The sequence below is a fragment of the Musa acuminata genome, chromosome BXJ2-10 (assembly GCF_036884655.1).
Source record: "Musa acuminata AAA Group cultivar baxijiao chromosome BXJ2-10, Cavendish_Baxijiao_AAA, whole genome shotgun sequence".
NCBI classification, from domain to species: Eukaryota; Viridiplantae; Streptophyta; class Magnoliopsida; order Zingiberales; family Musaceae; genus Musa; species Musa acuminata.
Genome location: NC_088347.1, coordinates 32,665,584 through 32,688,598, shown reverse-complemented (window position 1 = coordinate 32,688,598; position 23,015 = coordinate 32,665,584). Strand labels below are relative to the sequence as shown.

The following is a 23,015-nucleotide window of genomic DNA, read 5'->3' as shown; positions in this document are numbered from 1 at the left end:
TATTGATAAGATTTTTTTAAAGTAAAGAAATAGATTATGATTGCCATGGATGAAGATTTGATGTCAATTCAACTCAAATAATTAATTATTATTAAATTATAATTCTTTTAATCCTTAATAATATAAGCACAACACCCTTTGCCATCCCCAACAAGGCATGTGGATGATGCATGCATGTGATCCCACATCATATGAATTCTTGGATTAAAAGAAAAAACAAAGAACATACAAAATAATAATAACGATAATATTTAGATGTATTAACAAATATTAGACTAAAAATGGTGAACATGGATGGCTATACGGCAGTGGTACATGTCATGTCATGTATGTGTCCGAGCCCCGATGAAGCTACGAAGGAAGAGGAGCAGGAGCATGGAGGAGGAGGTCGTCTCCGAAGAAGTACAGGAGACGCTCCACGGCCCAGCTGGGTTCCGACGGCGGCGGTGGCGGAGGAGGAAGCGGAGAAGCCCCGGCGGTCGAGCGCCGGGCGAGGAGCGGCTCGCGGCAGAGCGGGCAGCTGAGGTGCTCGTCGTGGTCGAGCCACCGGTCTAGGCACCCCTGGTGGAACACATGCCTGCAGTTCCTCAGCTCCCACACCCGCTCCCGCCGACCCACCTCGCTCAGGCACACCGCGCACGTCGCGGCGGCCGCCTCCTCCTGCTCTGCCACCAGCTCCCCGTAGGTCGAGACCCGAAGCCCTTCCCTCACCGCCTGGGCGGCGGCGCGGTGACGGGCTCTGGCCTCGGCTCCTTTGATGCCTTCCGAAGACGCGGCGACGGCGGCGGAGGAGGAAGTAGGCCACCAGTCGTAGCAGGGAAAGAGGAGCCACTTGACCATCAGCGACAAGACGAGCGCAGCCTTCGTAAGGAGTCGGACCAGCACGGAGCTCAAGCAGCAGTACTCCATAGAGATGCTGTCATCAACGTGGTCCTGATGCATATCCTTGTCTTGGTACTCTGTGGTGCAGACTCAGGTCGTTAGTGGCACAGGAGAAGATAGACAACAGATGCAGAGAAGGAGATGCCAACAAGACAAAGACAGACAAGGAGAGGGGAAAGGGGGAAGAGATGAGAGGCAGGAGGGGTGCTTATAAAGGGAGATGGATGATGGTGGGAAGCAGGAGGGTAGGGTAGGTCGAAGCTCGATCTCTTTTTCTTCCCCTGCTGACCTGCTTTTGCAAAGCAGAAGAAAATTCTACTGCATGCTGACCCACCACTTTCTGAGTGGTTGGGGTTATAGGAAAGCAATCCTGTGATATCACAAGCGGAGAAGATGAAAGCTGTTGATCTATGTCAAAGTGGCAGTGACCAAGAGTGATGAATGAAACAGATGAGAAGCATCGCCTGCTGCTGTAACAAGTCAAGAACAGAGTTTTGTGACTGTGACGGTGGGGGGGGTGGGGTTCAAAATCTTGATGCTGCACATCTTTCACATGATCCAGAGACGGGAGGACGGGAGGATGGCGGAAAGATGACACGCGTGAGCTTGCATATAAGGTGGGTGGTCAAGGATGGGGGAAGGAGATGAGTCAGGTGTGCATAAGATCCTCGTCAGATACACTGCCATGGCATGATCTTGACATCAGCTCTTATTTAAGGAGGTGGGCGCGCCGACGGGACCACGGTGATGTGATAGATTCCAGGAAGGGATTGAGGTGATTAAAGCTGTGACGCAGGAGATGTGACATTTAAAGTCATCTCTTCCTCTCTCTCTCTCTCTCCATCTTACGGAAGATAAGGACTTGGAAGTCTTTTGGTCATTGGAGAAGATGCCAAGACCAGCGGTGAATACAAAGAGAGAGAGAGAGAAGGGGTTGCTGCATTTGCTGGCACAACTTAGGCAACCAGTCTCTTTCTTCGGCTCCCAGTGAAATGGATGATGCATCACCAACCCATCTACAAGCTTCGTATCTCCACCATGGCCACTGCACATGGACAAAAACCAATGGCATAGAAAGGAGGAAGGAGATTGTACACAGGAGTTGCAGCAAAAAGATGATGGCGTCCTCTTTGGGCTCAGCAAGAAGAAAGAGAAAGAAAACACAGGTTGCCAACTAAGCATCGATGGTGGCGGGGTTAAAGCACCCGAGAGGGACCATGGAATTGGCTTCACTACTTTCAGGATTGAATCGAAGGAGATTTTCTTCGAGATAGTTCAGGAGACAAGATCTGCTTTGTGTTCAAAGATAAAAGAGATCTCTGCCTATACTCCATATCAAGCACATGTACTGTTTCATTTCTTTGTAGCAAAATCCCAAATCTATTTGAGTTGTGTGCCATCAAACATCTTCAAATAATGGAGAATCACATCAAAATATCTATCTGCATAATGAGTGACATACCACCACCTATCTTGGGATGCATAATGACTCAGATTGCAAATGTTAGTGCATCACAGAATCAAGCATCTTTTCTGCATACATACAGACCATCATGAAAACAACAGCAACATATATCAGGACCTTGGTGGCTGGCTTCTCCAGATCAGACGATTGTCATTTCTGATCAATACACACCAAGAAATTAGGAACTGGATTTGGCAGCTCAAGCACCTACTGTAGCATGATCCACTTACCAAACGACTGGGAAATTCCAGGCCTCAAGTTCTAGTCAAGCAGCAATTTAACCATAAAAGGTGCAACTGAAGATGATTCCTTTAGCTTCTCAAGAGAAATGCCTGGTTGTCGAATGCTGTCATAAAATATCATAGAAGCTTCAGACCACCTGTGACATCATCAACCATGTCGGCCGGCCCTGCTCAAGAAGTTCAACAGATCAGAATGCATAGTTCAAAGTGACGGTGGGAAGCATCGAATATAGATTTTCATGGTGTCAGACTCAATAAATTCATCATCCCCATAAGAACTCAATATCTTATGGTATGAATGACATTTGGGAAAAAATAATTAATGCATTCAAGTGATTAAATAGTTTAAAAAGAAATATGGTCACCGAATTGAAGTGGATCGGTCGTAAAGAGCACTTCTAAGAATTTGCTCTCTGTTCTCTGTAAGCTTTTTATGTCAGCCTTTTCTGAATTCTAACAAGTTGTTTATGTCTAGGGCATTCATTTCTGCCTTGATTCATTGAAAAAGTCGATGCTTCGAGTAAAAGCTCATGATCATATAGGACTAGGAAAATAATTTTCATCCGAGTATCATGAGTTCTCTGAATATGACAAGAGCTATTTAGCAATTATTGTGAATAGTACATAAGAAATAATTTGGATGAATAACCCATGATCAACAACCGAGAAAATAGGGGTAACAAATAAGTAGTCGTTGAGCAAAATCATCAACTCAACTTGAGCCAAATACAGCCCAAGTAGTGGGTTTGGTACCAGGATCAATTGAGATAGGTTAGACCATGATCTAACAAGAGGTAAACAGACCACCAAATTGAAATTGTAATATTCTTGCAATATTATGCTAATGAAATTTATAATCCAGATCTTAACTAATGATCTAATGCCTTCCCTGATCCACTCTACAGTATCATTGTCCTCTTCCCTCCAACTCCGGCTTCTTCGCTTCAGATTCTCTACAGGATATCTCCCCACATTTCCATGTCAGGCCCTCACCTTACTTCCCTAAGATAAGCTGCCGCTTATCAAGTAACTAATCCAATAACTTAATGGCATTACCGGTTGCAATTTATACTGATGCCAATCACCTGACCTCTCATGGCAAACAAAGTACATAAAACTTTGTAATCAACTGCGACCGATTGACCATTGATAACAGCCTACCAATCGGAGGTCATTCCCTGCTGTTTGACATCCAGGGTTGTTAGCTCAATTCCGTCATCTTTTGAGTTTCTCCGTCTTTCCATCCTTACTTCCACACTATATTAGACGGATAATTTGATTGAACTATCTCATTGCACCACACTATATTAGTCAGCCTTTAAATCAAAAGGTGATTCGTGGGCACGGCTACCACATTGCACCAAAACCTCAAGTTAAAAAAACATTCTAATAAAGAAACTGCTTTACACAATTGACATTCAAATATAGGGGTGGCAATATCAAAGAAAGAAAAAGTTAAGACTTCTATGTGTAACAATATAATTGTAGTGTTAAAATTTCAATTCTAAGAAGCTTACCCAAAATGGCCATCACCGTCCTTGAATCTGTAGGAAAAGATACAGTCAGTTACAATTTCGTAACACAGCAATCATGAACTATCTTGAATGAAAAAAGTTATTCACAGGTATCCTGATAGAGTAGTCAAAACAGTTTCCACAATAAAGCTAATTTGGTATGAGTTCCTCGCTAATAAAAACAAAAAGGAAGTTCCTGAAAATTTATACAGCAAAAAGATAATCTACTCACTCGGTGCAATTTGTGTCCTTCCAGCATCAATTGTTATATGGGTTGGTAGCTTTAGAGACTTTGCTCTTCCCTGTTACAAAACAACAAGTGAACAAGCATGATTATCGTTCAAAGTAAAGGCTTATGGAAAACCTTTTCTAGTACCTTATCATGCACTAAATATATGCTTGGTGCACATAAATATGAACTGGACATAGAAAAAATGAACATTCAAATAGTACAACACTAACTATACATGCATCAACATGTAAGGTTCAAACACAATGTCATAAGAAACCCAGATCTAATTGGAACTTGTATAGTCTTTGCTTGAAACTAGAGTATGCAGTTTAGTTTGAGAGTCCATCGAACATCAGAATTGAAATGAATAAAAGCAAGTTTCTCTGAATGATGCACAAGGATGCTATATATAACTAGAGCAACCTACAACTACCTATTCAGAGAAAGACATGAATAAAAAATCAGTTGTCAATGATATGCCACAGATGAGCATACAGGAAGAAAGAAAAACATGCAGCCTCGAAATTTTGATATACTGCCACTAACACTTCAGAAGCACTGATGGATCAAAGAATGTCAGCACAATTGGGTTGGTAGAACTTTTATGTCTCAACATGTTCCTCTTTCCCTTTTGCATGAGCATTTTGACTCAATATTGAGTTTATTGGCACGTCTACTAGCTATACATCTAAGCAGGCTGTAAAGGCTTATGTTACAATGCTGCTTGCTTTCTGTACGCTTGACCCACTAGCAAATATCATCTCAAATCTCTCACATGGAAGCATGTTTCTGAATTTGGAACAGTTTCATGAGAGGAAAGGATTCAAGTCAGAGTGAAGGTTCACATTGTAGCAGCTCTACATTTACAAATATGAATAAGCTAAATGCCAGTGTAATATACTTGTAGCACAAGAAGATCTTCCTCGCTTTCAATTTTCAGTACCACCTTAACTTGGCCACAATCCTCCCACCTGTCAACAGAAGAATCGATAGACAACAAAATCAAAATACCCAAATCAGAGTATATGAAATTCTAATGTAACATTTTTCTCAATTTTGTAGGTGTAAGCAAGATATAAAAGATAATCATTTAGTACAATTCATTTAAGAGTAGCCAAAGATACCTGCTCAATGCTTTTGGAGCTTTATGAAAGAGCTTTTTGTATAAACCCAGAGTTGCATGGCTGAAAGACATAAAAGTAAGCCCATCGATTTAACCTTCTAGAATCACAATCAATATCAACTAGAATTCAAATATCATTCTATATTATTATTAGCATCTGATTTTTTATACTACATAGAGCCTATATCATAGATGCATACTACCGTTGATGTTCAAGACCATGGTTCTCAATTTCGATGTGTACCGTCTGGTATAGGTGGTACGTACCGGTCCGAAAGGATATCGGTATGTGGATCGCCCTTTATCAGGTGTTACTAGTGTTTTGATCCCGTATCGAACGATACAAGGTCTGTATCGGGAGGTAATGGTCAAAATCCGATGCATACCGATCGATGTGCCTCAGTACCAATCAATACGCACTGGATTTCGAACACTACCGAGGTGTACCAGTCGATACATCTCGGATTTCAATCGTTATTGAGGCATACCGATCGATACGCCTTGGTATTTTTAGACCGTTACCTCTAGGTATTTTTTGGAGGTATTTTTAACTCTTTTTCAGTGTACCATCAATATGTCTCGGTACAATACGTACCGAGCAGGGCTCAGTACAACGGTATGGACCGAAATTGAGAACCTTGTTCAAGACTGTTATTAAGCTCCAAATGCTCATGGAATTTGTTGATTAGGAACAATTATGACTCCCAAGTAAAATAAAAATTATATGCCAAATTGCAGATGTCAGCTGGCATAGGATAAAAACAAGATTATAAAAATAATCATGTCATGAGACAGTCTTGTATACTGAAGATCAAGTGAAGTGGCACCAACATGAAAAATTCATGATGCAGGAAATCAAGTAACAGGTCCTTATGGCATGCTCAGCCTTAGACATAGAGTGATCCCTGCTCATTAAACCACCATCATATCTCTCTCTATTGGACTGAGACCAATATACAAAATTAATAAATAAGTTAAATCTTCCAAGATTAAACTTCTCCAAGAATTCTATGCAATAGCAACCATGAAACAATCTTACACAAAATTGTGGTAGCAAGATAATAGGTACAATCATTCAGGACATATCAAAATGAAGAATACCTGCATTGGGCAGCAATCTTTCCTTTCCCCATCTTCAAATCATTTCTTACAACCAAAACCTGCACAATTTCAACATCAAGATGGTACCAAACAAGAATATGCAAATAAAGGCATCGATTTTAGAATTAAAGAAGCATTCCAGGAACTGAGAAGGATTATAATTGAAGAATACGTTTCGGTGTACAAAGGAGTCATACAAGGAACAATAACAACAAGAAATATTACATATTGACCTACCATTTTGAAGCCTTCAAGGATTTCAGCAAGGTTTTCGATCTCGAGAAGGGCGGGTTTCTTCTGCACGGCCCTCTCCACAAACTTCGGCTCACCGGGACCATCGTCGGCCGGAACGGCGACTCTCTTGTTATCAGCTAAGGACCTGATCCAAGAAAATGGGAAAGGCAAGCCTCTCTTGGTCTCCTTGTGCGCGAAGAGGAAACCCAACGCGAAGCAACCAGCGCCAATCAAGAGGGTGGTGGAGATGCTCAGGAGGGAGACAGAGGCGCCCACGAAGAAATCCGCCATCGAAGGCCGAGAAGAGTGGTGGTTCCGAGATCGCTGCCGATGGAGGATGAGGAGTGGCGAGAGGCGGCGCAGTATTAGGCCAGTAGGGGCGGAGCGGAGGGGGATCTCACGAGTCGCATCGTCGGAACCACTATGCTGATGGATCGGGTATGGATATATGGATCTGGAACTTTATCGGATCCGGATCCGGACTGTCACACGAACGCGAAACTGACAAATCCATTTCGGACCGAATCACCCTTGAAATCTTTCAGGTGTGACGTGCCTACCTCCAACATGCTTGGAGATTCACGTTTGCTATATTCTACGGTCAGACCGCTGATCTGTTGCTGCCGCCGGAGTTCCAAGCCAAAGGGAGTGGTCTGCGATCTTTTAGCGATTGACATCGTCTTCCTCCTGCGCAATGCATTGATGTAAAGGGGTTGCTTTCGGGTTGTTGCCGCGATCACCTTCGCTAAGTATAGAACACAGGTTGTCTGAACTAGAAATGGTTGTGAGGTCGAGGAAAGAGCGGTGGGCATTACAGGTCGGAGCACTGAATGGCTAATATTGCGTCCTTAAGTATCCATCTTGGCCGAGGAAGCCCCGCCACTTCCTCGAACAGAAGCAATGCAGCTGATTTCGATCCTAAGAGCTTAGTTTTGATTCTCATGGTCTCCTCTTCCTCCTCTAGCAGCGGCCGGTCGCTGCGTCATGCTCATCACGTACGAGAATCCGTTTGAGGGGGAGGAGGAGGGGTGCAGGCGCTGCGAAAGGAGAGGTAGGGAGATGGACAAGGAAGCAATGGAGCGCTATTTGCTGTCGATGTTCTGGGAGAGCGACAGGGACGAGGTGGCGGCGCTGGTCGACGGCCCCGCTTTGGCTTGGAAATGCGGCAGCCGCAGCAGAACCGCCGCCGTCGGATGCAACAAGAAGAGGCTGCTCTCGAAGCAGCTGTCGATGAAGGAGACAAAGAGAGAGGTCAAGTGGGAGAAGCGGCGGAGGCAGATATTGCAAAGCAGGCACATGATGACGGAGAGGGGAGGAAAGGAGGAGGAGGAGGAGGAGGACGACGACGAGGACGAGGCCGGCGATGGTGGCGAGAGGAGGGCTACCAAAAGGGTGAGGAACCTGACGGATGAGGACCTAGACGAGCTTAGGGGAAGCATAGAACTTGGGTTCGGGTTCAACGAGGAGGAAGGCGGCCACGACCTCCTCGACACCCTCCCCGCACTCGATCTCTACTTCGCCGTCAACCGCCAGCTCTCCGACATCAAGATACCACTCTCGCCGAGCCCGGTGACCAGCCCCACCACCGCCTCTACTCCGTCGACCTTGTGCGGCTCTCCGAGCCCTCGGAGCCCCGACGAGCATTCAGGAGGCCCCTCGGAGTCGTGGAAGATCTGCAATCCAGGTGCAGTAATACCACTGCACCCACCCTTTTTATACGCAGGTGTTCGACGAAAAGGCGCGTTGGAGTTACTGATCGGTAATGATGTTGGGGTTGAACAGGAGACGATCCGCAGCATGTGAAGACGAGACTGAGGCACTGGGCGCAGGCCGTGGCTTGTTCTGTCAGGCAAAGTAGCTGAGAGCTGTATCTTTCTGGGTGAGTCTTCTTCATCTTCCACTTCGACATGTCCTCAGGCTGTTCTCGATGTCTGTTCTTCATTTTCACTACCTTTTTGTCGTTGTTTCTTCTTCTTTGTCTTTCTAGTATCATCACCATCACTACTGGCGGGGGGAGAGAGAGAGAGAGAGAGTAAAATGGACATGAGATGAAAACTTAACAAGCTAATAAGCTTGGATTTATCTGCATTTTTTGCCACATAGGTAGTTAATATGATATGATCTGCTGCTGCTGAATTGATGAAATCTCACATTTTATAACATGTTTTTACAGATCAAGACTCAGTTTCATTGATAAAACTGTGAAGAGATGGAGCTGAGGATGAAATGGAGAGACCTGAAGGGGGAAAAGCCACCCAGAAGTTCTTTCCTCTTTTTTCCTCTTCATTTACTTGTTTCTATTTCTTTTTTTTCTTCTATTGAGATCCTTGATTCAAAATAAACTTATTTCTCATCTCTAGAAATTATCCAAAAACAGAGTAAGTCAATCCCTGTACATTCTTCCAAGTTAAGCATTTTTCATGTCAATCAAACTTGATCAACCTGGAGCATTGAACTTTACCAGCAATTCAGGTGACACAACCATCATAGAGATTTTCAAAATTCAATATAACTGTTGGATAAGCAATTTATTACCATGTAAAAGAATACATTTCTCAAGGAAAACAAAAGACAAGAATATGGAAAACAGTACAAGCAAAACTTTCACATATAGAGTTATCCACATTATTTCCATTGAATGCTCAAGTTCACATACATAACGAAATGATATTGCCACATACAACATACAGAGGCAGCTTAGTTTAGTCAAACCTACAGAGAACCACTTTGGATTGATAATCTCATCTCAGTGTACAACTCAAGCACAAGCGGAAAATTTTCCTCAACAGATCACATAACCAGTTCTTGCAGAAGCATCAAACCCTCGAAATTGACTTTGCACTTATGGTAAAATCCACATTAGTTTGCGTGTACCTCTTTTCATATGTTTATGTGCAAACAAACCAAGCATCTCACTTAGATATCATGCATATTTACAGTCATCTTCTGCATGACCAAGAATTTATAGAATTGTAGTTGAGGATATGTTCAGGTGAAGAAATCTTTGCTGGTGCATGTTTAAATGTCGACATGGACACATGTGCTAGGGAAAATGTGGAAATCTGTAGCTTAAAGATGATAATCTTTAACCACTTCAAGGCTGCTCAAACAGACCGATCATGGGGAGACTCCCGAGAAGTATTGTCATCAGGCAAGAATAGGTACCGGAAACTTGGATCAAACGGGATGATACTAAAACTCTGAACATCAAGCAACCACCGCTTCTGCAGTGATGTAGAATCCCGAGAAATAATTACTTCATCGGGGGAAAGATGTTGACGAATCCAGTCGACCAACAAAGAATCCTCAACAATGCCCTTGGCAAAACAGTGCAGCAGTGTTGGCACTAGCAGTTTTCCCTTTTCACCAATACCTATTGATGCTTGAATATAGTCCTTCTTGGAGTTCTGAAGCTCATCTTGAATGTTATCAGGTGTGAAGACCCTTACCTGCATCATGCTTGATGGATGTCATATATATAACCTACTAGAGCAACAATATTCTACATATCAATCTTAGTCTAAATTGCAGATCTGCTTTAGATAAAACAGTGCATACCCAATTTGTGTATATGGTTTTTGTATATATAAGAAGTTTCCAGTGAGTATCAATTTGCATAGATCTTGTTACCGATGCAAAACTACTGGAGCAAGATCTTCTTTCATATAGGTCACAATCACATACACTAAAGTAACAATTTAGAGATGCTGGTTGCTTAATAGTAATATAGTTTCCCAATTTTCCATCCAAAAAACAGTCAGATTAAGAAGCTCACCGCAGGTGAGGAATACATCCCACTGCTAAGGGCAAATAGCACCAGAGGCTCAAGTCTGTCAATGGAATACTTTCTATGCTCTTCAGAAATCTTAAATCTGTGAACAGCCAATAACAATCCCTGAAAAAAAAAAAGCAGATTTAGTAGTTATGCTGGTGGATAAATAAAGGAACAAGCAATATATATTTCGTTTGTTACATACTAGCTGTGGACGATGTGCTGGAGGTTTCATCTTTAAAATGACAAATTCAATCTCAGCTGCACTGAATGAATGGCCACCAACTATATAAGATGCCTGCAACACACCACATGTTGGTTTTAATATATACAGCAAAAATGATAGGAAGCATGAAAACTGTGAATCCAAACCTTCTGCATGAGGGAAAATAGCTTGATGTCGCTTCTAGGAACTCCATATGCTAAATAGGCCTGCATTTTTAAGCAACAGAAGTTATATTTCTAGTTCTTGAAGAAATCATTCAAAGGTGTACAGTTGATCCTCAGTTTCTTGAAGAAATCAATCAATTTTAAGTCTGTCACTTCATACTAATCCTCAGTTTATTGTTGGCATAATAATCTATTAGCAGTTGCAATGATACTGATATTGATTGGTGGGGAACTTACATGCATTGTCAAGGCATTATACACATTGACCCAAAAGGAAAGCCTCTCATTCCCACCCATACAAGCTGGATTAACCTTTGCCAATTGCTCAACAAGAAATCTAAGAAAGACAGGCTAAGAAGCTATAGTCATCACAAGTTTTCACTATTTAGCATCTTATCTGAAACCGATAGTAGGCAAAGTGCCATTTATGATATTGGGATGAGTTCTGCAAAAATTCTAAGCATGTTCCTTGCATTTTAGAAAAAAGTTGGAATCACCAGACCAAGAAAGAGCTGCAGGTCGAAGCCAGTTTGCCAGAATATACTCCAAATTAAGCAATAACATGAGAACTAAAAAGGAAGAAATTAAAAGACATCATGGCTTCTTGAGAAGTGCAATGTGAGCTTAACACTTGGAGATATCTTAACCAAGACATACCAAAAAAGTTTGATACTTTTTGCTGAAAGTGCCACTGTTAATAAAGTAGATTTAAGTTATCAACTAATAACACAAACTCTAATGCTGCACTAAATCTCAATAATACATTTTAGTGATTAGTTGAACATCCTTTTACATGACCATTGGAAATGAGAATTTTCAGAATATATTACATCAACCCCTATGGTAAAGTTGTTCTTGTTTCATAAAGCTTATAGTGGAAATGGTTGATTGTATTCATCCAAGCACCATGCATGTACTTAACAAACTATTGTCAGTGGTTTATCAAACACTTTGAAACCTTTCATTTCCATATTAAAAGACTCTGGTGTTCTTGTTACAAGTGTATGTAAACTTACTCTGAAGAAGACTTATTTAACAAACATTGCCTCACTTTATTCTTATCACACTTGTCACTAACTTCAGAAGTTTAGCACCTTAGATCATAAGTCAAATGTGGAAACTATTTAAAGATAGGATGGTCATGTAAATATGGATTAATGACCTACTGCCCATGTGTCAACGTTTTTATTGACCTCAACTTACAAACACCGGTAACATATTCTAGACAATGTAGCTAGTAGACCCACTCTATACAAATTAGCTAGTAGTCTACTCTATTGATCAAACTATCCATGCACCCTGATCTGGAAGATACTTGATAAATTGGAAATTATATTTTTCATATAAAGATTGGATGATCAAAGGACAATCTACCTTTAGAAAAACAAAAACAAGTTCTGTTAGTTCAGAGAACTCTAATTAAATATCTAAATCATATTAATGCCAAAAAATAAAGTTAGTTGCCAATAAGAACAAATGATGAAAGGAGCATGCAAAAAATCCTACTTGCAGAGACAAAACCAGCTTAAGATATGTTAAATAATTCAGCTTCTATGATGCTAAAAGTCTGACAATATGCCAACTGTCAACATGTAACACGACTTGTCTGCATCAGTATAAATATGAAGTATGTATATAGATGATTACATGGCATAGGTTCCTTTTAAGATTGGATGTAAGCAAGACATCATACCTATAACCTTTTAGAGCCTCAGAAGCATATTCTAGCTCTGCCTTCCCGACAGACATCCATGATACTTCAGCTGCCAAACGATACGTTCCAATATTCCTGCTTTGCACCTTGCCATTAACTCCATAAGGATCAAATCCATCCACTTGATCCATTACCTCATCAGTTTTATGTGTTCCATTTGGAGGATTTCGAAAAGGTGAGGATATTAAGGATGAATCAGAAAAGGATGTGAATGAAGAAAAAGACCGCTGGTCATTTGGTGATGATTGAGAAGGCAAACAATCTAAAGAAGATGCCTTTGAACATCTGTCTGATGATTCAGATAGACAAAGAAAGATATTTCTCGTGCATCTCACCATTTCTTCTGAAAGCTGGTTTGGATTATTACATAAGTTCCTTTGTAAGAGATCCTTCTTCAATTCCGCTGCATCAGACTGTTGAAGACAGACATCCATTTTGTTCCCTTCGTCAACCCTGTTGCATGATCCTAACAACTGAGCAGAAAGAAAGATATGATTTTGGTTAACACATCACATGTATTGTTAGTATCAAGGAAAAATATGACAAAGTCCATTCACAAAAAAACAAGCATTTAAAAGCCAGACAGAAAGAAGACTGTATAAATGAAACCTCTTCCTAAGGGCATTCAGCTAAAGATATGTTTGCCGCAGCAAACTCTGAATCTCCACGAGATACTAGATCTTGTTGCAATGAGCTAGGTATTTGATTTAGTTCAAACTTTAAAACCCTCAAAGAAGATAAGCACTGGAAGGGACAAAGTAGAAACTATGAGCAATCAGTAGGTGAGACAGACTGAAGGAACTGAAGAAAGAACACCAGGTACCTCTTCCCACAAGCAACTGGAAGATGTAGGTGATTCTGGTGAAAATGATGGAAAATATTCTAGATGGTTTTCAGCAAGATGGCGTTCAGTCCTTTCTTGACAATGCTGAAGCTGCAAAGAAGCCAACTCCTCTTCAAGCTTAGAAACTGTAGTCTCCAGTGTTCCTATATCATGTAGAAGCTCCCGAGCCTAAACAATTTTTAATGATCAAAGAATTATTAGTATTGCAATTACTCAAACATATGAGTAATATCAAAAGCCCATGTACTTCATACTCTATCTGGAAGACTGGAAGGAGAGCTCAAAAAAGGGACAGCATTATGTGCTACTGCATATGCTAAAGCCACATGCACATCAATCTCTTCCTGCAGTTGCTGCTGCAATCTCTGAACCTGCAAAGTTGTTTTAGAAACTGAATGCAGATTAACACACGAGTATCACAATAAAGAAAAAGAGAATATATGCACGGACTGGAAAATAGATGGTTCAAGTAGGATATTGAAAATATATATCCTACACTTTCAATCCCTTATCGACTGCTTCTGTGACTTAGTAATGACAATTAACCATTTTAGCAACAAAAAAATGTGATGGAAGATTGTGTCTAGGATAGAGTTAATGGAGGGTAAGTGTCACCATTGTGAAAACTCCATGATGTTTCACACACTAAATCTTGATGTGCAGCTCCTTCTTACAAAAGACTTGATTATTTAGCATCATTAACAAGCAAAATTTAGTCAACAAGAGGACAATGGCAATGGATTTCATCCTAGACCATGTAATTGAACAATGCAGAAGGCAGCTAAGTTGAGCAAATCACTTACTTCTTGTTCAAGTTGAGTTCTATGGCAGCACATCTTCCGCCGCCTTCCTTCTCTCGCATCATGATTGATCTTGTCATCCAAACAAGTATCAAGAATTATTTTGGTACAGGTCATACACAGATACGAACATTCTACAGCCAAGTTTTAGGAATCTGAATCGATTGTAGACTATGCAACATCGATTTATTCCCTAGAATTAGACAAAACTGACACTGCCGCGCAACAGGGAATGTCCTGCGTGAACCTTCTTATTGAACCACACGAAAAGAACAAGGAACCGACCAAGAAGAAAAAGATTCACCCACATCGAGGCCGGAACAGCTCGCGAAGGCGTCTCCAGAGGAACACGAAGCCAGATCCGGTCGCCTGCACCGCGACTCCACCACCCGACCTTTCCCCACCTTATGCATCACTTTCCGGATCGATCTTCCCCTGTTGACGGTGCCCCGCAATTTCCCAATCCAGTAAAAATATCCAAAATCTCAGCACAAAATACAAACTTTATTCTAGTTCCGGGAATCAAACAAGAAGAACGAATCAAACCGAACTCGGAAAGAATCACAAGGGAGGGGGATCGAATCAAGTCTTACAGGTTCACGGGAAGAATGACGCCATGGGAAGAATACATCTCTCCTCCTTGTAAACCTATAAGAACCGACCATTAGAATAAGAACGAAATGGCAGCCTCTCCTGCCATAAAGTAACGGTTTTGGTGTTCGTGGGCTTCAACTCACGCTGGCGGGTGAACGATGACTAATATATATATATATATATATATATATATATATATATATATATATATATATATATAGTGACATTTCACACCATCATATATATAATTATTAAAATTATTAATTATTGATGTTGATGATTCTTGTTTACATGACTAATTAATTTGATTCGATCTAAGATCTATTCCTTATCGAAATGTAATTACGCCCTCCGAAATGGTTAAAGAGATCCACTGAGTAAGAATCCTAAAATGGAACCAAGCATCTTATATCCCTTCTCCTGCATAAAGAATATAGTATAATTCGAACACAATATCAATATACCCCTAATTCATAGTCAAGACACCCATAATTATTTATGATTAAGAAAATATTTTAGATCTCAAAAAATATTCAGACGTGATAGATTTAGTGTGTGATGTTTTATCATTTCCATCAGAATAAGAATAGAGCTCTTATCAAAATCAAAATGGGATCATTTGAAAAGCATCATTTCCCATGGTTTCCTATTTTTACTGAAATGAACTCTTAAGAGTCAAAATCAAGCATTACCAACCAAAACATGTTTGAGTTCTTTGATAGGAGAAGCCATGAATCAAACAAACAAAAGCATATTAAGGTTTACATATCGGTACTTGAGGTTTGGGACTTCAATTCAATTGCAAAGACACTTCAGAAGGAGGCAGTATCAGCTACTGGCCTTCCCAGTCTTATACTGTTTATGTAATTTACAGGGCTATGAGCTGAAACACCGGGCATTAGTAGTCCATATATCCGAAGGCATATGGAGAACCAGGTCTCCTTGTACTCTGTTCCATAGGCATACCTCATGCTTAGGCTCCTGATGAGCTCCCAGACTGCATTCATGTGCTCTGGAAGAAGATATCTCAGCCCAAAGTAGTTCCTGTTAGGCTCTTCCTCTACGTTCTTCATCAGAAAAAGAAAATGATATTAATTAGAAGAGAGTCAAGCTTGCATCAGAAACATGGAATTGTTTAGGTATTGAAAGTATATGCATAAAGTTCTCTAATTCAGAAGAGAAAGGTAAAGTCATTTTTGTGAGAAGATGTGCTAATTACTTCAAGCATGTTTGCACAGATTAGAAAAGAATTGTGCCATGATTGAAGATCGATTTAATGATGACATAGTTGTGCAAAATTTAAGCTTCCTATTTTTATAATTTGCATAAATTTGGTAGAAAGAAATCGATAAAAGAATAGATGTTGGTCTTAGACAGGAACCTACTTCAGCAGATAATTTGCTAACATGCATTCATGAAGTTCTATTCCGCAAGGCCTTTTCATTTGTACACAGATCAATCATTTTATAGGAAATTAAAGAGCAACTATATCATGTACACATCAATCTCTCAGTGAAAACATTGTGTTGTCACAAGGATTGAGCAAAAGCACTCGTAACTCTTCGCACAACAAAATCGGTGCCAGTGATCATGTGGCTATATTCTCTTGAAAATACATTTCTTGTAAAACTGTCCATTGTAAACATGTTCATGTCTCTGTTAATTTTAGCTATTTTTTACATCTCAAAGATCTTTCTGAGATGAAATTTTCACTCCAATGTAGCGAATATACATACATTCATGGATTTTTAGCACAAAATCTGAGAGAAGAAAGAAATTTATACCTGCTCGATATAGAGGCTATCGTAGTACAAGCATGTTCCGAAGTGCTTGTACAAGAAAGTCTTGTTATCATAAGGCAGCCTCGGAACAAGATCATTGCAATAGACCACTCTGAAGTACTTGGACTTTGGATGGCACAAGTGATCTTCCATGAACCTCTCGAACTGTCGATCCCCAACCCTTGGCTGTCCAAAAGTATACACTCCAAATAACCTCTTCAGCAATTCTTCTTCCTCGTGAAACAATAACACTGCCGGAAACAACACAGCCAGTGCACCACCCAAGCTATGACCTGTTACAATGAATTTTGCCTTCTTGTGCTCATGAAGCAAGTCTTTTAACTTACTCCTAATGACATAATATGCATTCTCCTTATCCATCTCTAGTGATTCATCCTTTCTTTCAACAAATAAACTGCTGGTGTCATAGTTTACTTCGGTACCTGAATAGCTCCTTTTTAAAGAGTGACCTTGAAGATGGAATTGGAAAGTGGAGACCTGAATTCTGTTGCCTAATCCAAGAGCCTCAAGGAAGCCCATGTGAATCCTCCCCATTTTTGGGATCTTATACCATGAGTAGTCGATATCTGTGTTCCAGTCATCTGGATCAAAAGGCTCAGTTCCGCGGAAGCTGATTAACACTATACTGGCATCTAATCGCTTGTCGCATAAGATGAAGACTTGAGTAGACTTTTTCTTTTGATAATCTTTGATCAAGCAGCCAAAATAAATAAGAGATAGCTGTGAGGAAGCGGTCAAGTAGTATCATACTAAATAAGCATATGCGAGTTTACTTGATATAAGAGAGAAATTATAAAGCTAATAGTCCATACACCAAATTCTTGTGAAGAGAGATCATCATAAAGAAAATAATCCTATATTATGTAAAGAACTACATTCTCTGCCAAGAAAATTACAAGTCATCCAATATGACAAAAACACATTTAACAAACTTAAGAAGAAGTAGAGACAGTTATAGTGTTATGGATGGATAGACTTTCTTACCATTCCAGCAATTGTAGAACTCCACAAAATGCATCTGCTCTTGCACCAACAGTAGAGAAGAAAAAGTGAGCAAGTTCTAAAACACAGTAAAATGCGGCATAAGCACTAAATTCTTTGGTCTGCTGGAGTACAAAAAATCTAATGTATGTAGGTCGGCCTTACAAGTATTTCATATCAATTCTGCATGCTACAGCTTCAAAGTTCTGCTGTGTTCAATAGAGTTGATGTCAATCACCTAATTTCTACACATCATACTTGCCAGTTACATTCATCATATATTGTTGTTAAGTTTGAAGAGCTTTGTTTTATTTAACCAAACATTTGACCAGATCAAATTTTCAAAGCTGGGCTGTATGTCATTCTTGCCAAGTTAATTCAGTTGTTAGTGAGCTGACCAAAATTGATCAATCTCTCTTTTGTTTTCTCCCATCAGCAAATTCTGCGACAGCGAAAACCTAATCAAACATGTATACTAAATGTCTAATAGGTTAAATGCATGCAGTTAATTCAGTTGATTAGTAAGCTGACCAAAATTGATCAATCTCTCTATTGTCTTTCTCCCATCAGAAAATTCTGCGACAGCAAAAACCTAATCGACCATGTATACTAAATGTCTAATAGGTTAAATACACTCAGTTAATTCAGTTGATTAGTAAGCTGTCCAAAATTGATCAATCTCTCTATTGTCTTTCTCCCATCAGAAAATTCTGCAACAGCGAAAACCTAATCGAACATGTATACTAAAATGTCTAATAGGTTAAATGCATGCAGTTAATTCAGTTGATTTGTAAGCTGACCAAAATTGATCAATCTCTCTATTGTCTTTCTCCCATCAGCAAATTCTGCGACAGCGAAAACCTAATCGACCATGTATACTAAATGTCTAATAGGTTCAATACACTCAGTTAATTCAGTTGATTAGTAAGCTGACCAAAATTGATCAATCTCTCTATTGTCTTTCTCCCATCAGCAAATTCTGCGACAGCGAAAACCTAATCGACAATGTATACTAAATGTCTAATAGGTTAAATACACTCAGTTAATTCAGTTGATTAGTAAGCTGACCAAAATTGATCAATCTCTCTATTGTCTTTCTCCCATCAGCAAATTCTGCGACAGCGAAAACCTAATCGACCATGTATACTAAATGTCTAATAGGTTAAATACATTCGGTTAATTAGTAAGCTGACCAAAATTTAATCAATATCTCAGCATCAATTGTCTCCTCTCAATCAGATCCTCAATAAAGAGAAAACCTCATCGGTCATTCTCTGTAACCTTCTCGACCGGTGACAATTCCTTTAGAAGCTCAACCTTCATTCCAAATGTCTCCATACCTAGAGAATTACTTGGGCAAACACAAAGCCTCTTCATGTCAATTGTTCATGATCGAAGAGAACATGTTTGTTTAAAGTTCATGATTGAAGAGAACTGTACTTGAAATTACAACAATCAGTTGACATGCATGTAGAAGCAGAGATTGTTTGAGCAAGCGAGGGGGAGACATTGCCTTCCAATGGTTGTTGACGACGTCGGCGACCACCTTGTCATTCTCATAAGCTAGCTTGGAAGCCATCATGCAGAGGTCCATCACAGCCCTTCTCCCGACTTGGGAGCAAGCAGCAACCTCCTCGCTCTCCTCTTCCGACCTCAATGAGGCCGCATCGAACTTGAGCAGGTCCACACGCTTGTCCAGGTGCCCAATCGCACTGACGAACGTCGCTGAGCCCCTCTGCGGCACCGCCGCTTTCCCTGTCAACATGCCAATGCAACATGCAGCTTCACGATATGCACTGCGATGGAGTTTCTTTCAAGGTAGTACTGGAAACCTGAGAGGAGGCTGAGGAGCAGGCCGCGGAGGCCGCCATTGAGGGAGAGGAGGTTCAAGAGGAACTCCACCAGCATCCCACACCACGCCATGGGCTTGCCGAAGAATGCAATGATCCTGCGGACCAGAATGGACACCAGTATGACACATCGATGGTCATCCGGGATCGGCCCCAGTCCTCCTCCATCCTCCTCCTCAGAGCTCTGAAGGAACCTGCGGGCATTGCCACCGGACACCAGAAACCGGGCGAGGTCCACCAGGCCGCCACCATCGGGTCTCAGAATCAGGTACGCGAAGTCACAAGTCTCATCGCCCCCTTCCTCTGCGGTGTCCATCATGCCATTGTCAGCCATCGTAGCTACGAACGAAGATGGAGAGCAGGGTTCGGCATAGCGACGAAGAGTGAGGAGATGGCAGAACGGAAGGGAGGGGGATGGAAGGAGCAGGTAGCCATTAGAGCGAAGCATGGGACAGCTTCGTCATGGTTGCGTGGAATCACAGGGTGTGGAAGACGTGATGGCGGAGACTTCCACGCACGAATCAACTATCACTACTGCCTACTTTTGCGCAAATCTTACATTGGATTCCGGTAATCCAATCTTATCTTGTTGGATCTCAATCTTATCAGGATGATGATGAGCTCTCGAGGATCTCCATAACGAAATCTACAGCAGGAATGTTTGTGTATGACTACGAGGAATTGGAGAATGATTCGCATTTCTATGTTTCCTGTTTGTTCTGTTCGACAGCTTTTAATACAAAAGAAAAAGGCAAATCTTTTCTAACGGAAAAAAAAGGGTAAAGATATATATATATATATATATATATATAGTAAAAAAATAAAAGTTTGTAAAAGTATATGGTGGTGAAATGTGTTTATAATCTTTATATAATGAATTCAAGAAATTTGATAATCAAAAGAAAGAAAGATAGTGTTACGAATTGATTATCGACCCAATGTCACAAACGGAATCGATCAATTTTTAAAAATTATCATAATATTATGGGTGAGTTCGACATCATTACATTGACACTTAAGTGAAAAGTCTAATAAGAAGGTAAGAAATTAGTCATCAAAACATTGGTCATATTAAGAAAGAAGAACAAAATTTATGAAAATAATAATAATATAATGATGAAAGAGATCCTACTTTATTTTCTTCTTTTTCTTTCTCTTCTTCCTCCAAAAATCAATTTTATCTGCTCCTTCTCTTTCTAGAGAGTGTTGAAATGGATGACTTTGGACTTATAATATTTTGTTTTTGCATGACATTTTCTCACCAAAAGCGTGTTTGTTTCTTTTCCTATTCGTTGCGTATTGTTGATGACTTTGAGGTTGGCGTGCCATTTCAACACCAGTAGGAACGAGAGGGAACGATGCAGTCGCTCAGGTGTGACACACGAACGATACAGCAAAAAGAAACAAAGATGGAGAACATTTTAATTGAATTTATGGTGCATTTTGTAATCTTTTACTCGAATGTTAGCGGTCTCCAATCTCCTCCATGTAAGTATAATTTCGATCCTCATCGATTTATAGGTTTGTGCTGATGCAATCTCATCGGTTCTCTCTCTTCATCCCTCTGTCTCATCATCATGATTCAATATATAATAATAATAATAATAATAATAATAATAATAATAATAATAATAATAATAATAATAATAATAGAAGAAGGAAGACCCAAGTGCAAATCTCAAGTCAACGGAAAGGCGCTACAAGTCAACGGAAGGGCGTGGCTTCCTCCTTGTTTGACCGGTTCCGCCGTGTCAGAGAAGGCCCGACACAGCCTGTGCTCACCGGCCTCCGCGAAAGATCGGAAATGGCCGAGCTCCACACGCAAGCTCATGGGAGTCAAGTCTGTAATGTCAAAACCTTCATTCACATGCTCGTCCTTCATGAAGACCAACTTCTTTCTCCTCTCGTGCCCCACCTGTAGTGACTTACATACTACTCCCAGTCTTTCCTCGGCTTCCACACGTAAAGTCTTCTTCTTCTTCTCCAACTTCCTTCCTTGTCCTTTAAAGGTAGGTGTGGTTCAGTACTACATCGTCTCTCCTCCTCGGTCTTTCACATCAACGACAGCACCACTGCCATCGCGTACCAAACGTCACCGATGGCAGAGCCAGGTGATCAGGCGATCGGCGGCGGCGCCGGTGGCGTAGACGTCGTCAGGATAAACAGCAAGGTGATGGTGGCGGCGGCCGTCTTCCTCTTCATGGTCGTCGTTTTCGTCTTCTTCCTCTACCTCTATGCCAGGCGCTACTTCCGTCCGAACCCCGCCCTCCGGGGTCGCTCCCGGACCCGCTTCGTATTCGCCGCGGCTGACATCGACCCCGCACCTCGCCGTGGCCTCGACGCGGCCGTGCTCTGCTCGCTGCCCGTCACCGTCTATCGGGCGGCGGACTTCGAGGAGGGACTCGAGTGCGCGGTCTGCCTCTGCGAGATGGTCGACGGCGAGGAGGCCCGGCTGCTGCCCAAGTGCGGCCACGGGTTCCACCTCGAGTGCATCGACATGTGGTTCCATTCTCACTCCACCTGCCCGCTGTGCCGGGGCCCCGTCGGCGCGGAGCCCTCCGCGAACCCGGATGCCGGTGCTGAAGCAACGGAAGCTCAACCGCCTGAGACTGTTCGCGAGTCACTGGTGTTCCCGCCAAACCCGTTGTTCTGCGGCGATCAAGATCAGGCGAACGCCGAGAATTCTTCGACTACGGGAGAGGCAGAGGGAGATGGCTCACCGGAAGGGCCTTCGACTTCTTCAGGCAGCTCATCGTCGAAGAAGCCACAGGAAGGGCATCTCGTGATCGAGATACCGAGGAGGGTGGTGGACGAGTTCCCGTCGCGAGGCACTCCATTGCCGTCGAGTAGGTTCGCCATGGAAGACACGGGGTCGCCTGTTACGGCGAGGTTTAGGTCGCTGCGGAGGCTTTGGAGCCTGGGGGGGAGGACTGCTGGTTCGCCGTGTAGCCCCCGAGTGGGCGACATCGAACAGGCGTTGGGAGGAGGAGAGGGACGCGCTCTGCCTCCAAAGTCTCCGGCCAACTCGTGAGTCTTGAGGAGCTGCTGGTGGAAAGCTTTGAAGTGAGGGAAATGGAAGAAGCTGATGTATCTCTTTCAGAACTTGATATATGTTTTTGATCTATTTGTTGCACACAGGAAAAGAAAGATTTCACAGATGTAGTAGTAGAGATATTTATTGTGGTAAAGTGAGGAAGAATTCTTCTTGTGAGAGACACATAATGTGATAAGCTGATCTAAAAGCACATAATGTGATGGATTAAGTACTTTTGAGACACACAGATGAATTAAATCATGCTCTCTGTTCTTGTGAGATTCTTCATTGTTTATAGCTACTTTGATTAAAAAAAAAGTTCAATGAAATCCTTTTTGACTTCAACGTGATGAACTCGATGTAATGTTTTTGAAACTCCATGAAGAGAACAAGAACACTGATATTCCACTTTGATGTCATCAATTACTAAGCAACACAAAG

The 23,015-nt window shown here is 41.5% G+C and overlaps 6 protein-coding genes across 8 annotated transcripts; 2 read left to right on the top strand and 4 right to left on the bottom strand.

Annotated features, from left to right (window-relative positions):
* Window positions 1-226: 226 nt before the first annotated feature.
* On the bottom strand, window positions 227-1,426 carry LOC135625249 (RING-H2 finger protein ATL74-like). The gene has a single exon (XM_065129763.1). It carries the CDS (start codon window positions 940-942, stop codon window positions 352-354), a length of 591 nt encoding a protein of 196 aa, XP_064985835.1. The 5' UTR covers window positions 943-1,426; the 3' UTR covers window positions 227-351.
* An 870-nt stretch (window positions 1,427-2,296) lies between these two features.
* LOC103969032 (uncharacterized) lies at window positions 2,297-7,199 on the bottom strand. 2 transcript variants are annotated; one of them, XR_670534.3, is made up of 8 exons: window positions 6,797-7,199; window positions 6,560-6,618; window positions 5,460-5,519; window positions 5,237-5,306; window positions 4,336-4,405; window positions 4,107-4,133; window positions 2,578-2,756; window positions 2,297-2,503 (listed from the first exon to the last, which is right to left on the bottom strand). XR_670534.3 is itself a non-coding variant. In XM_009382442.3 (7 exons), the coding sequence occupies exons 1-7, from the start codon at window positions 7,082-7,084 to the stop codon at window positions 2,707-2,709; spliced, it is 624 nt and encodes a 207-aa protein (XP_009380717.2). In that variant the 5' UTR covers window positions 7,085-7,199; the 3' UTR covers window positions 2,297-2,706. The 2 variants fall into 2 exon arrangements, 1 of the variants encoding a protein (XP_009380717.2); XM_009382442.3 differs by having other exon boundaries at window positions 2,297-2,756.
* Window positions 7,200-7,542: 343 nt separating this feature from the next.
* On the top strand, window positions 7,543-9,321 carry LOC135625967 (uncharacterized). The gene is made up of 3 exons (XM_065131137.1): window positions 7,543-8,477; window positions 8,576-8,672; window positions 8,967-9,321. The coding sequence occupies exons 1-2, from the start codon at window positions 7,778-7,780 to the stop codon at window positions 8,653-8,655; spliced, it is 780 nt and encodes a 259-aa protein (XP_064987209.1). The 5' UTR covers window positions 7,543-7,777; the 3' UTR covers window positions 8,656-8,672; window positions 8,967-9,321.
* Window positions 9,322-9,404: 83 nt separating this feature from the next.
* On the bottom strand, window positions 9,405-15,039 carry LOC103969861 (uncharacterized). Of its 2 annotated transcripts, XM_009383500.3 has the most exons (11): window positions 14,907-15,039; window positions 14,622-14,748; window positions 14,317-14,385; window positions 13,768-13,884; window positions 13,493-13,681; window positions 12,649-13,142; window positions 11,193-11,292; window positions 10,938-10,997; window positions 10,771-10,863; window positions 10,569-10,688; window positions 9,405-10,242 (listed from the first exon to the last, which is right to left on the bottom strand). In XM_009383500.3, the coding sequence occupies exons 1-11, from the start codon at window positions 14,942-14,944 to the stop codon at window positions 9,898-9,900; spliced, it is 1,752 nt and encodes a 583-aa protein (XP_009381775.3). In that variant the 5' UTR covers window positions 14,945-15,039; the 3' UTR covers window positions 9,405-9,897. The 2 variants fall into 2 exon arrangements, with proteins under 2 accessions (XP_009381775.3, XP_018674638.2); XM_018819093.2 differs by lacking the exon at window positions 14,907-15,039 and having other exon boundaries at window positions 14,599-14,748.
* Window positions 15,040-15,512: 473 nt separating this feature from the next.
* On the bottom strand, window positions 15,513-20,229 carry LOC103969031 (triacylglycerol lipase OBL1). The gene is made up of 5 exons (XM_018819106.2): window positions 19,523-20,229; window positions 19,204-19,445; window positions 17,694-17,727; window positions 16,692-17,395; window positions 15,513-15,974 (listed from the first exon to the last, which is right to left on the bottom strand). The coding sequence occupies exons 1-5, from the start codon at window positions 19,986-19,988 to the stop codon at window positions 15,720-15,722; spliced, it is 1,701 nt and encodes a 566-aa protein (XP_018674651.2). The 5' UTR covers window positions 19,989-20,229; the 3' UTR covers window positions 15,513-15,719.
* Window positions 20,230-21,434: 1,205 nt separating this feature from the next.
* On the top strand, window positions 21,435-22,853 carry LOC135625246 (RING-H2 finger protein ATL60-like). The gene has a single exon (XM_065129759.1). It carries the CDS (start codon window positions 21,639-21,641, stop codon window positions 22,569-22,571), a length of 933 nt encoding a protein of 310 aa, XP_064985831.1. The 5' UTR covers window positions 21,435-21,638; the 3' UTR covers window positions 22,572-22,853.
* The last annotated feature ends 162 nt before the right edge of the window (window positions 22,854-23,015 follow it).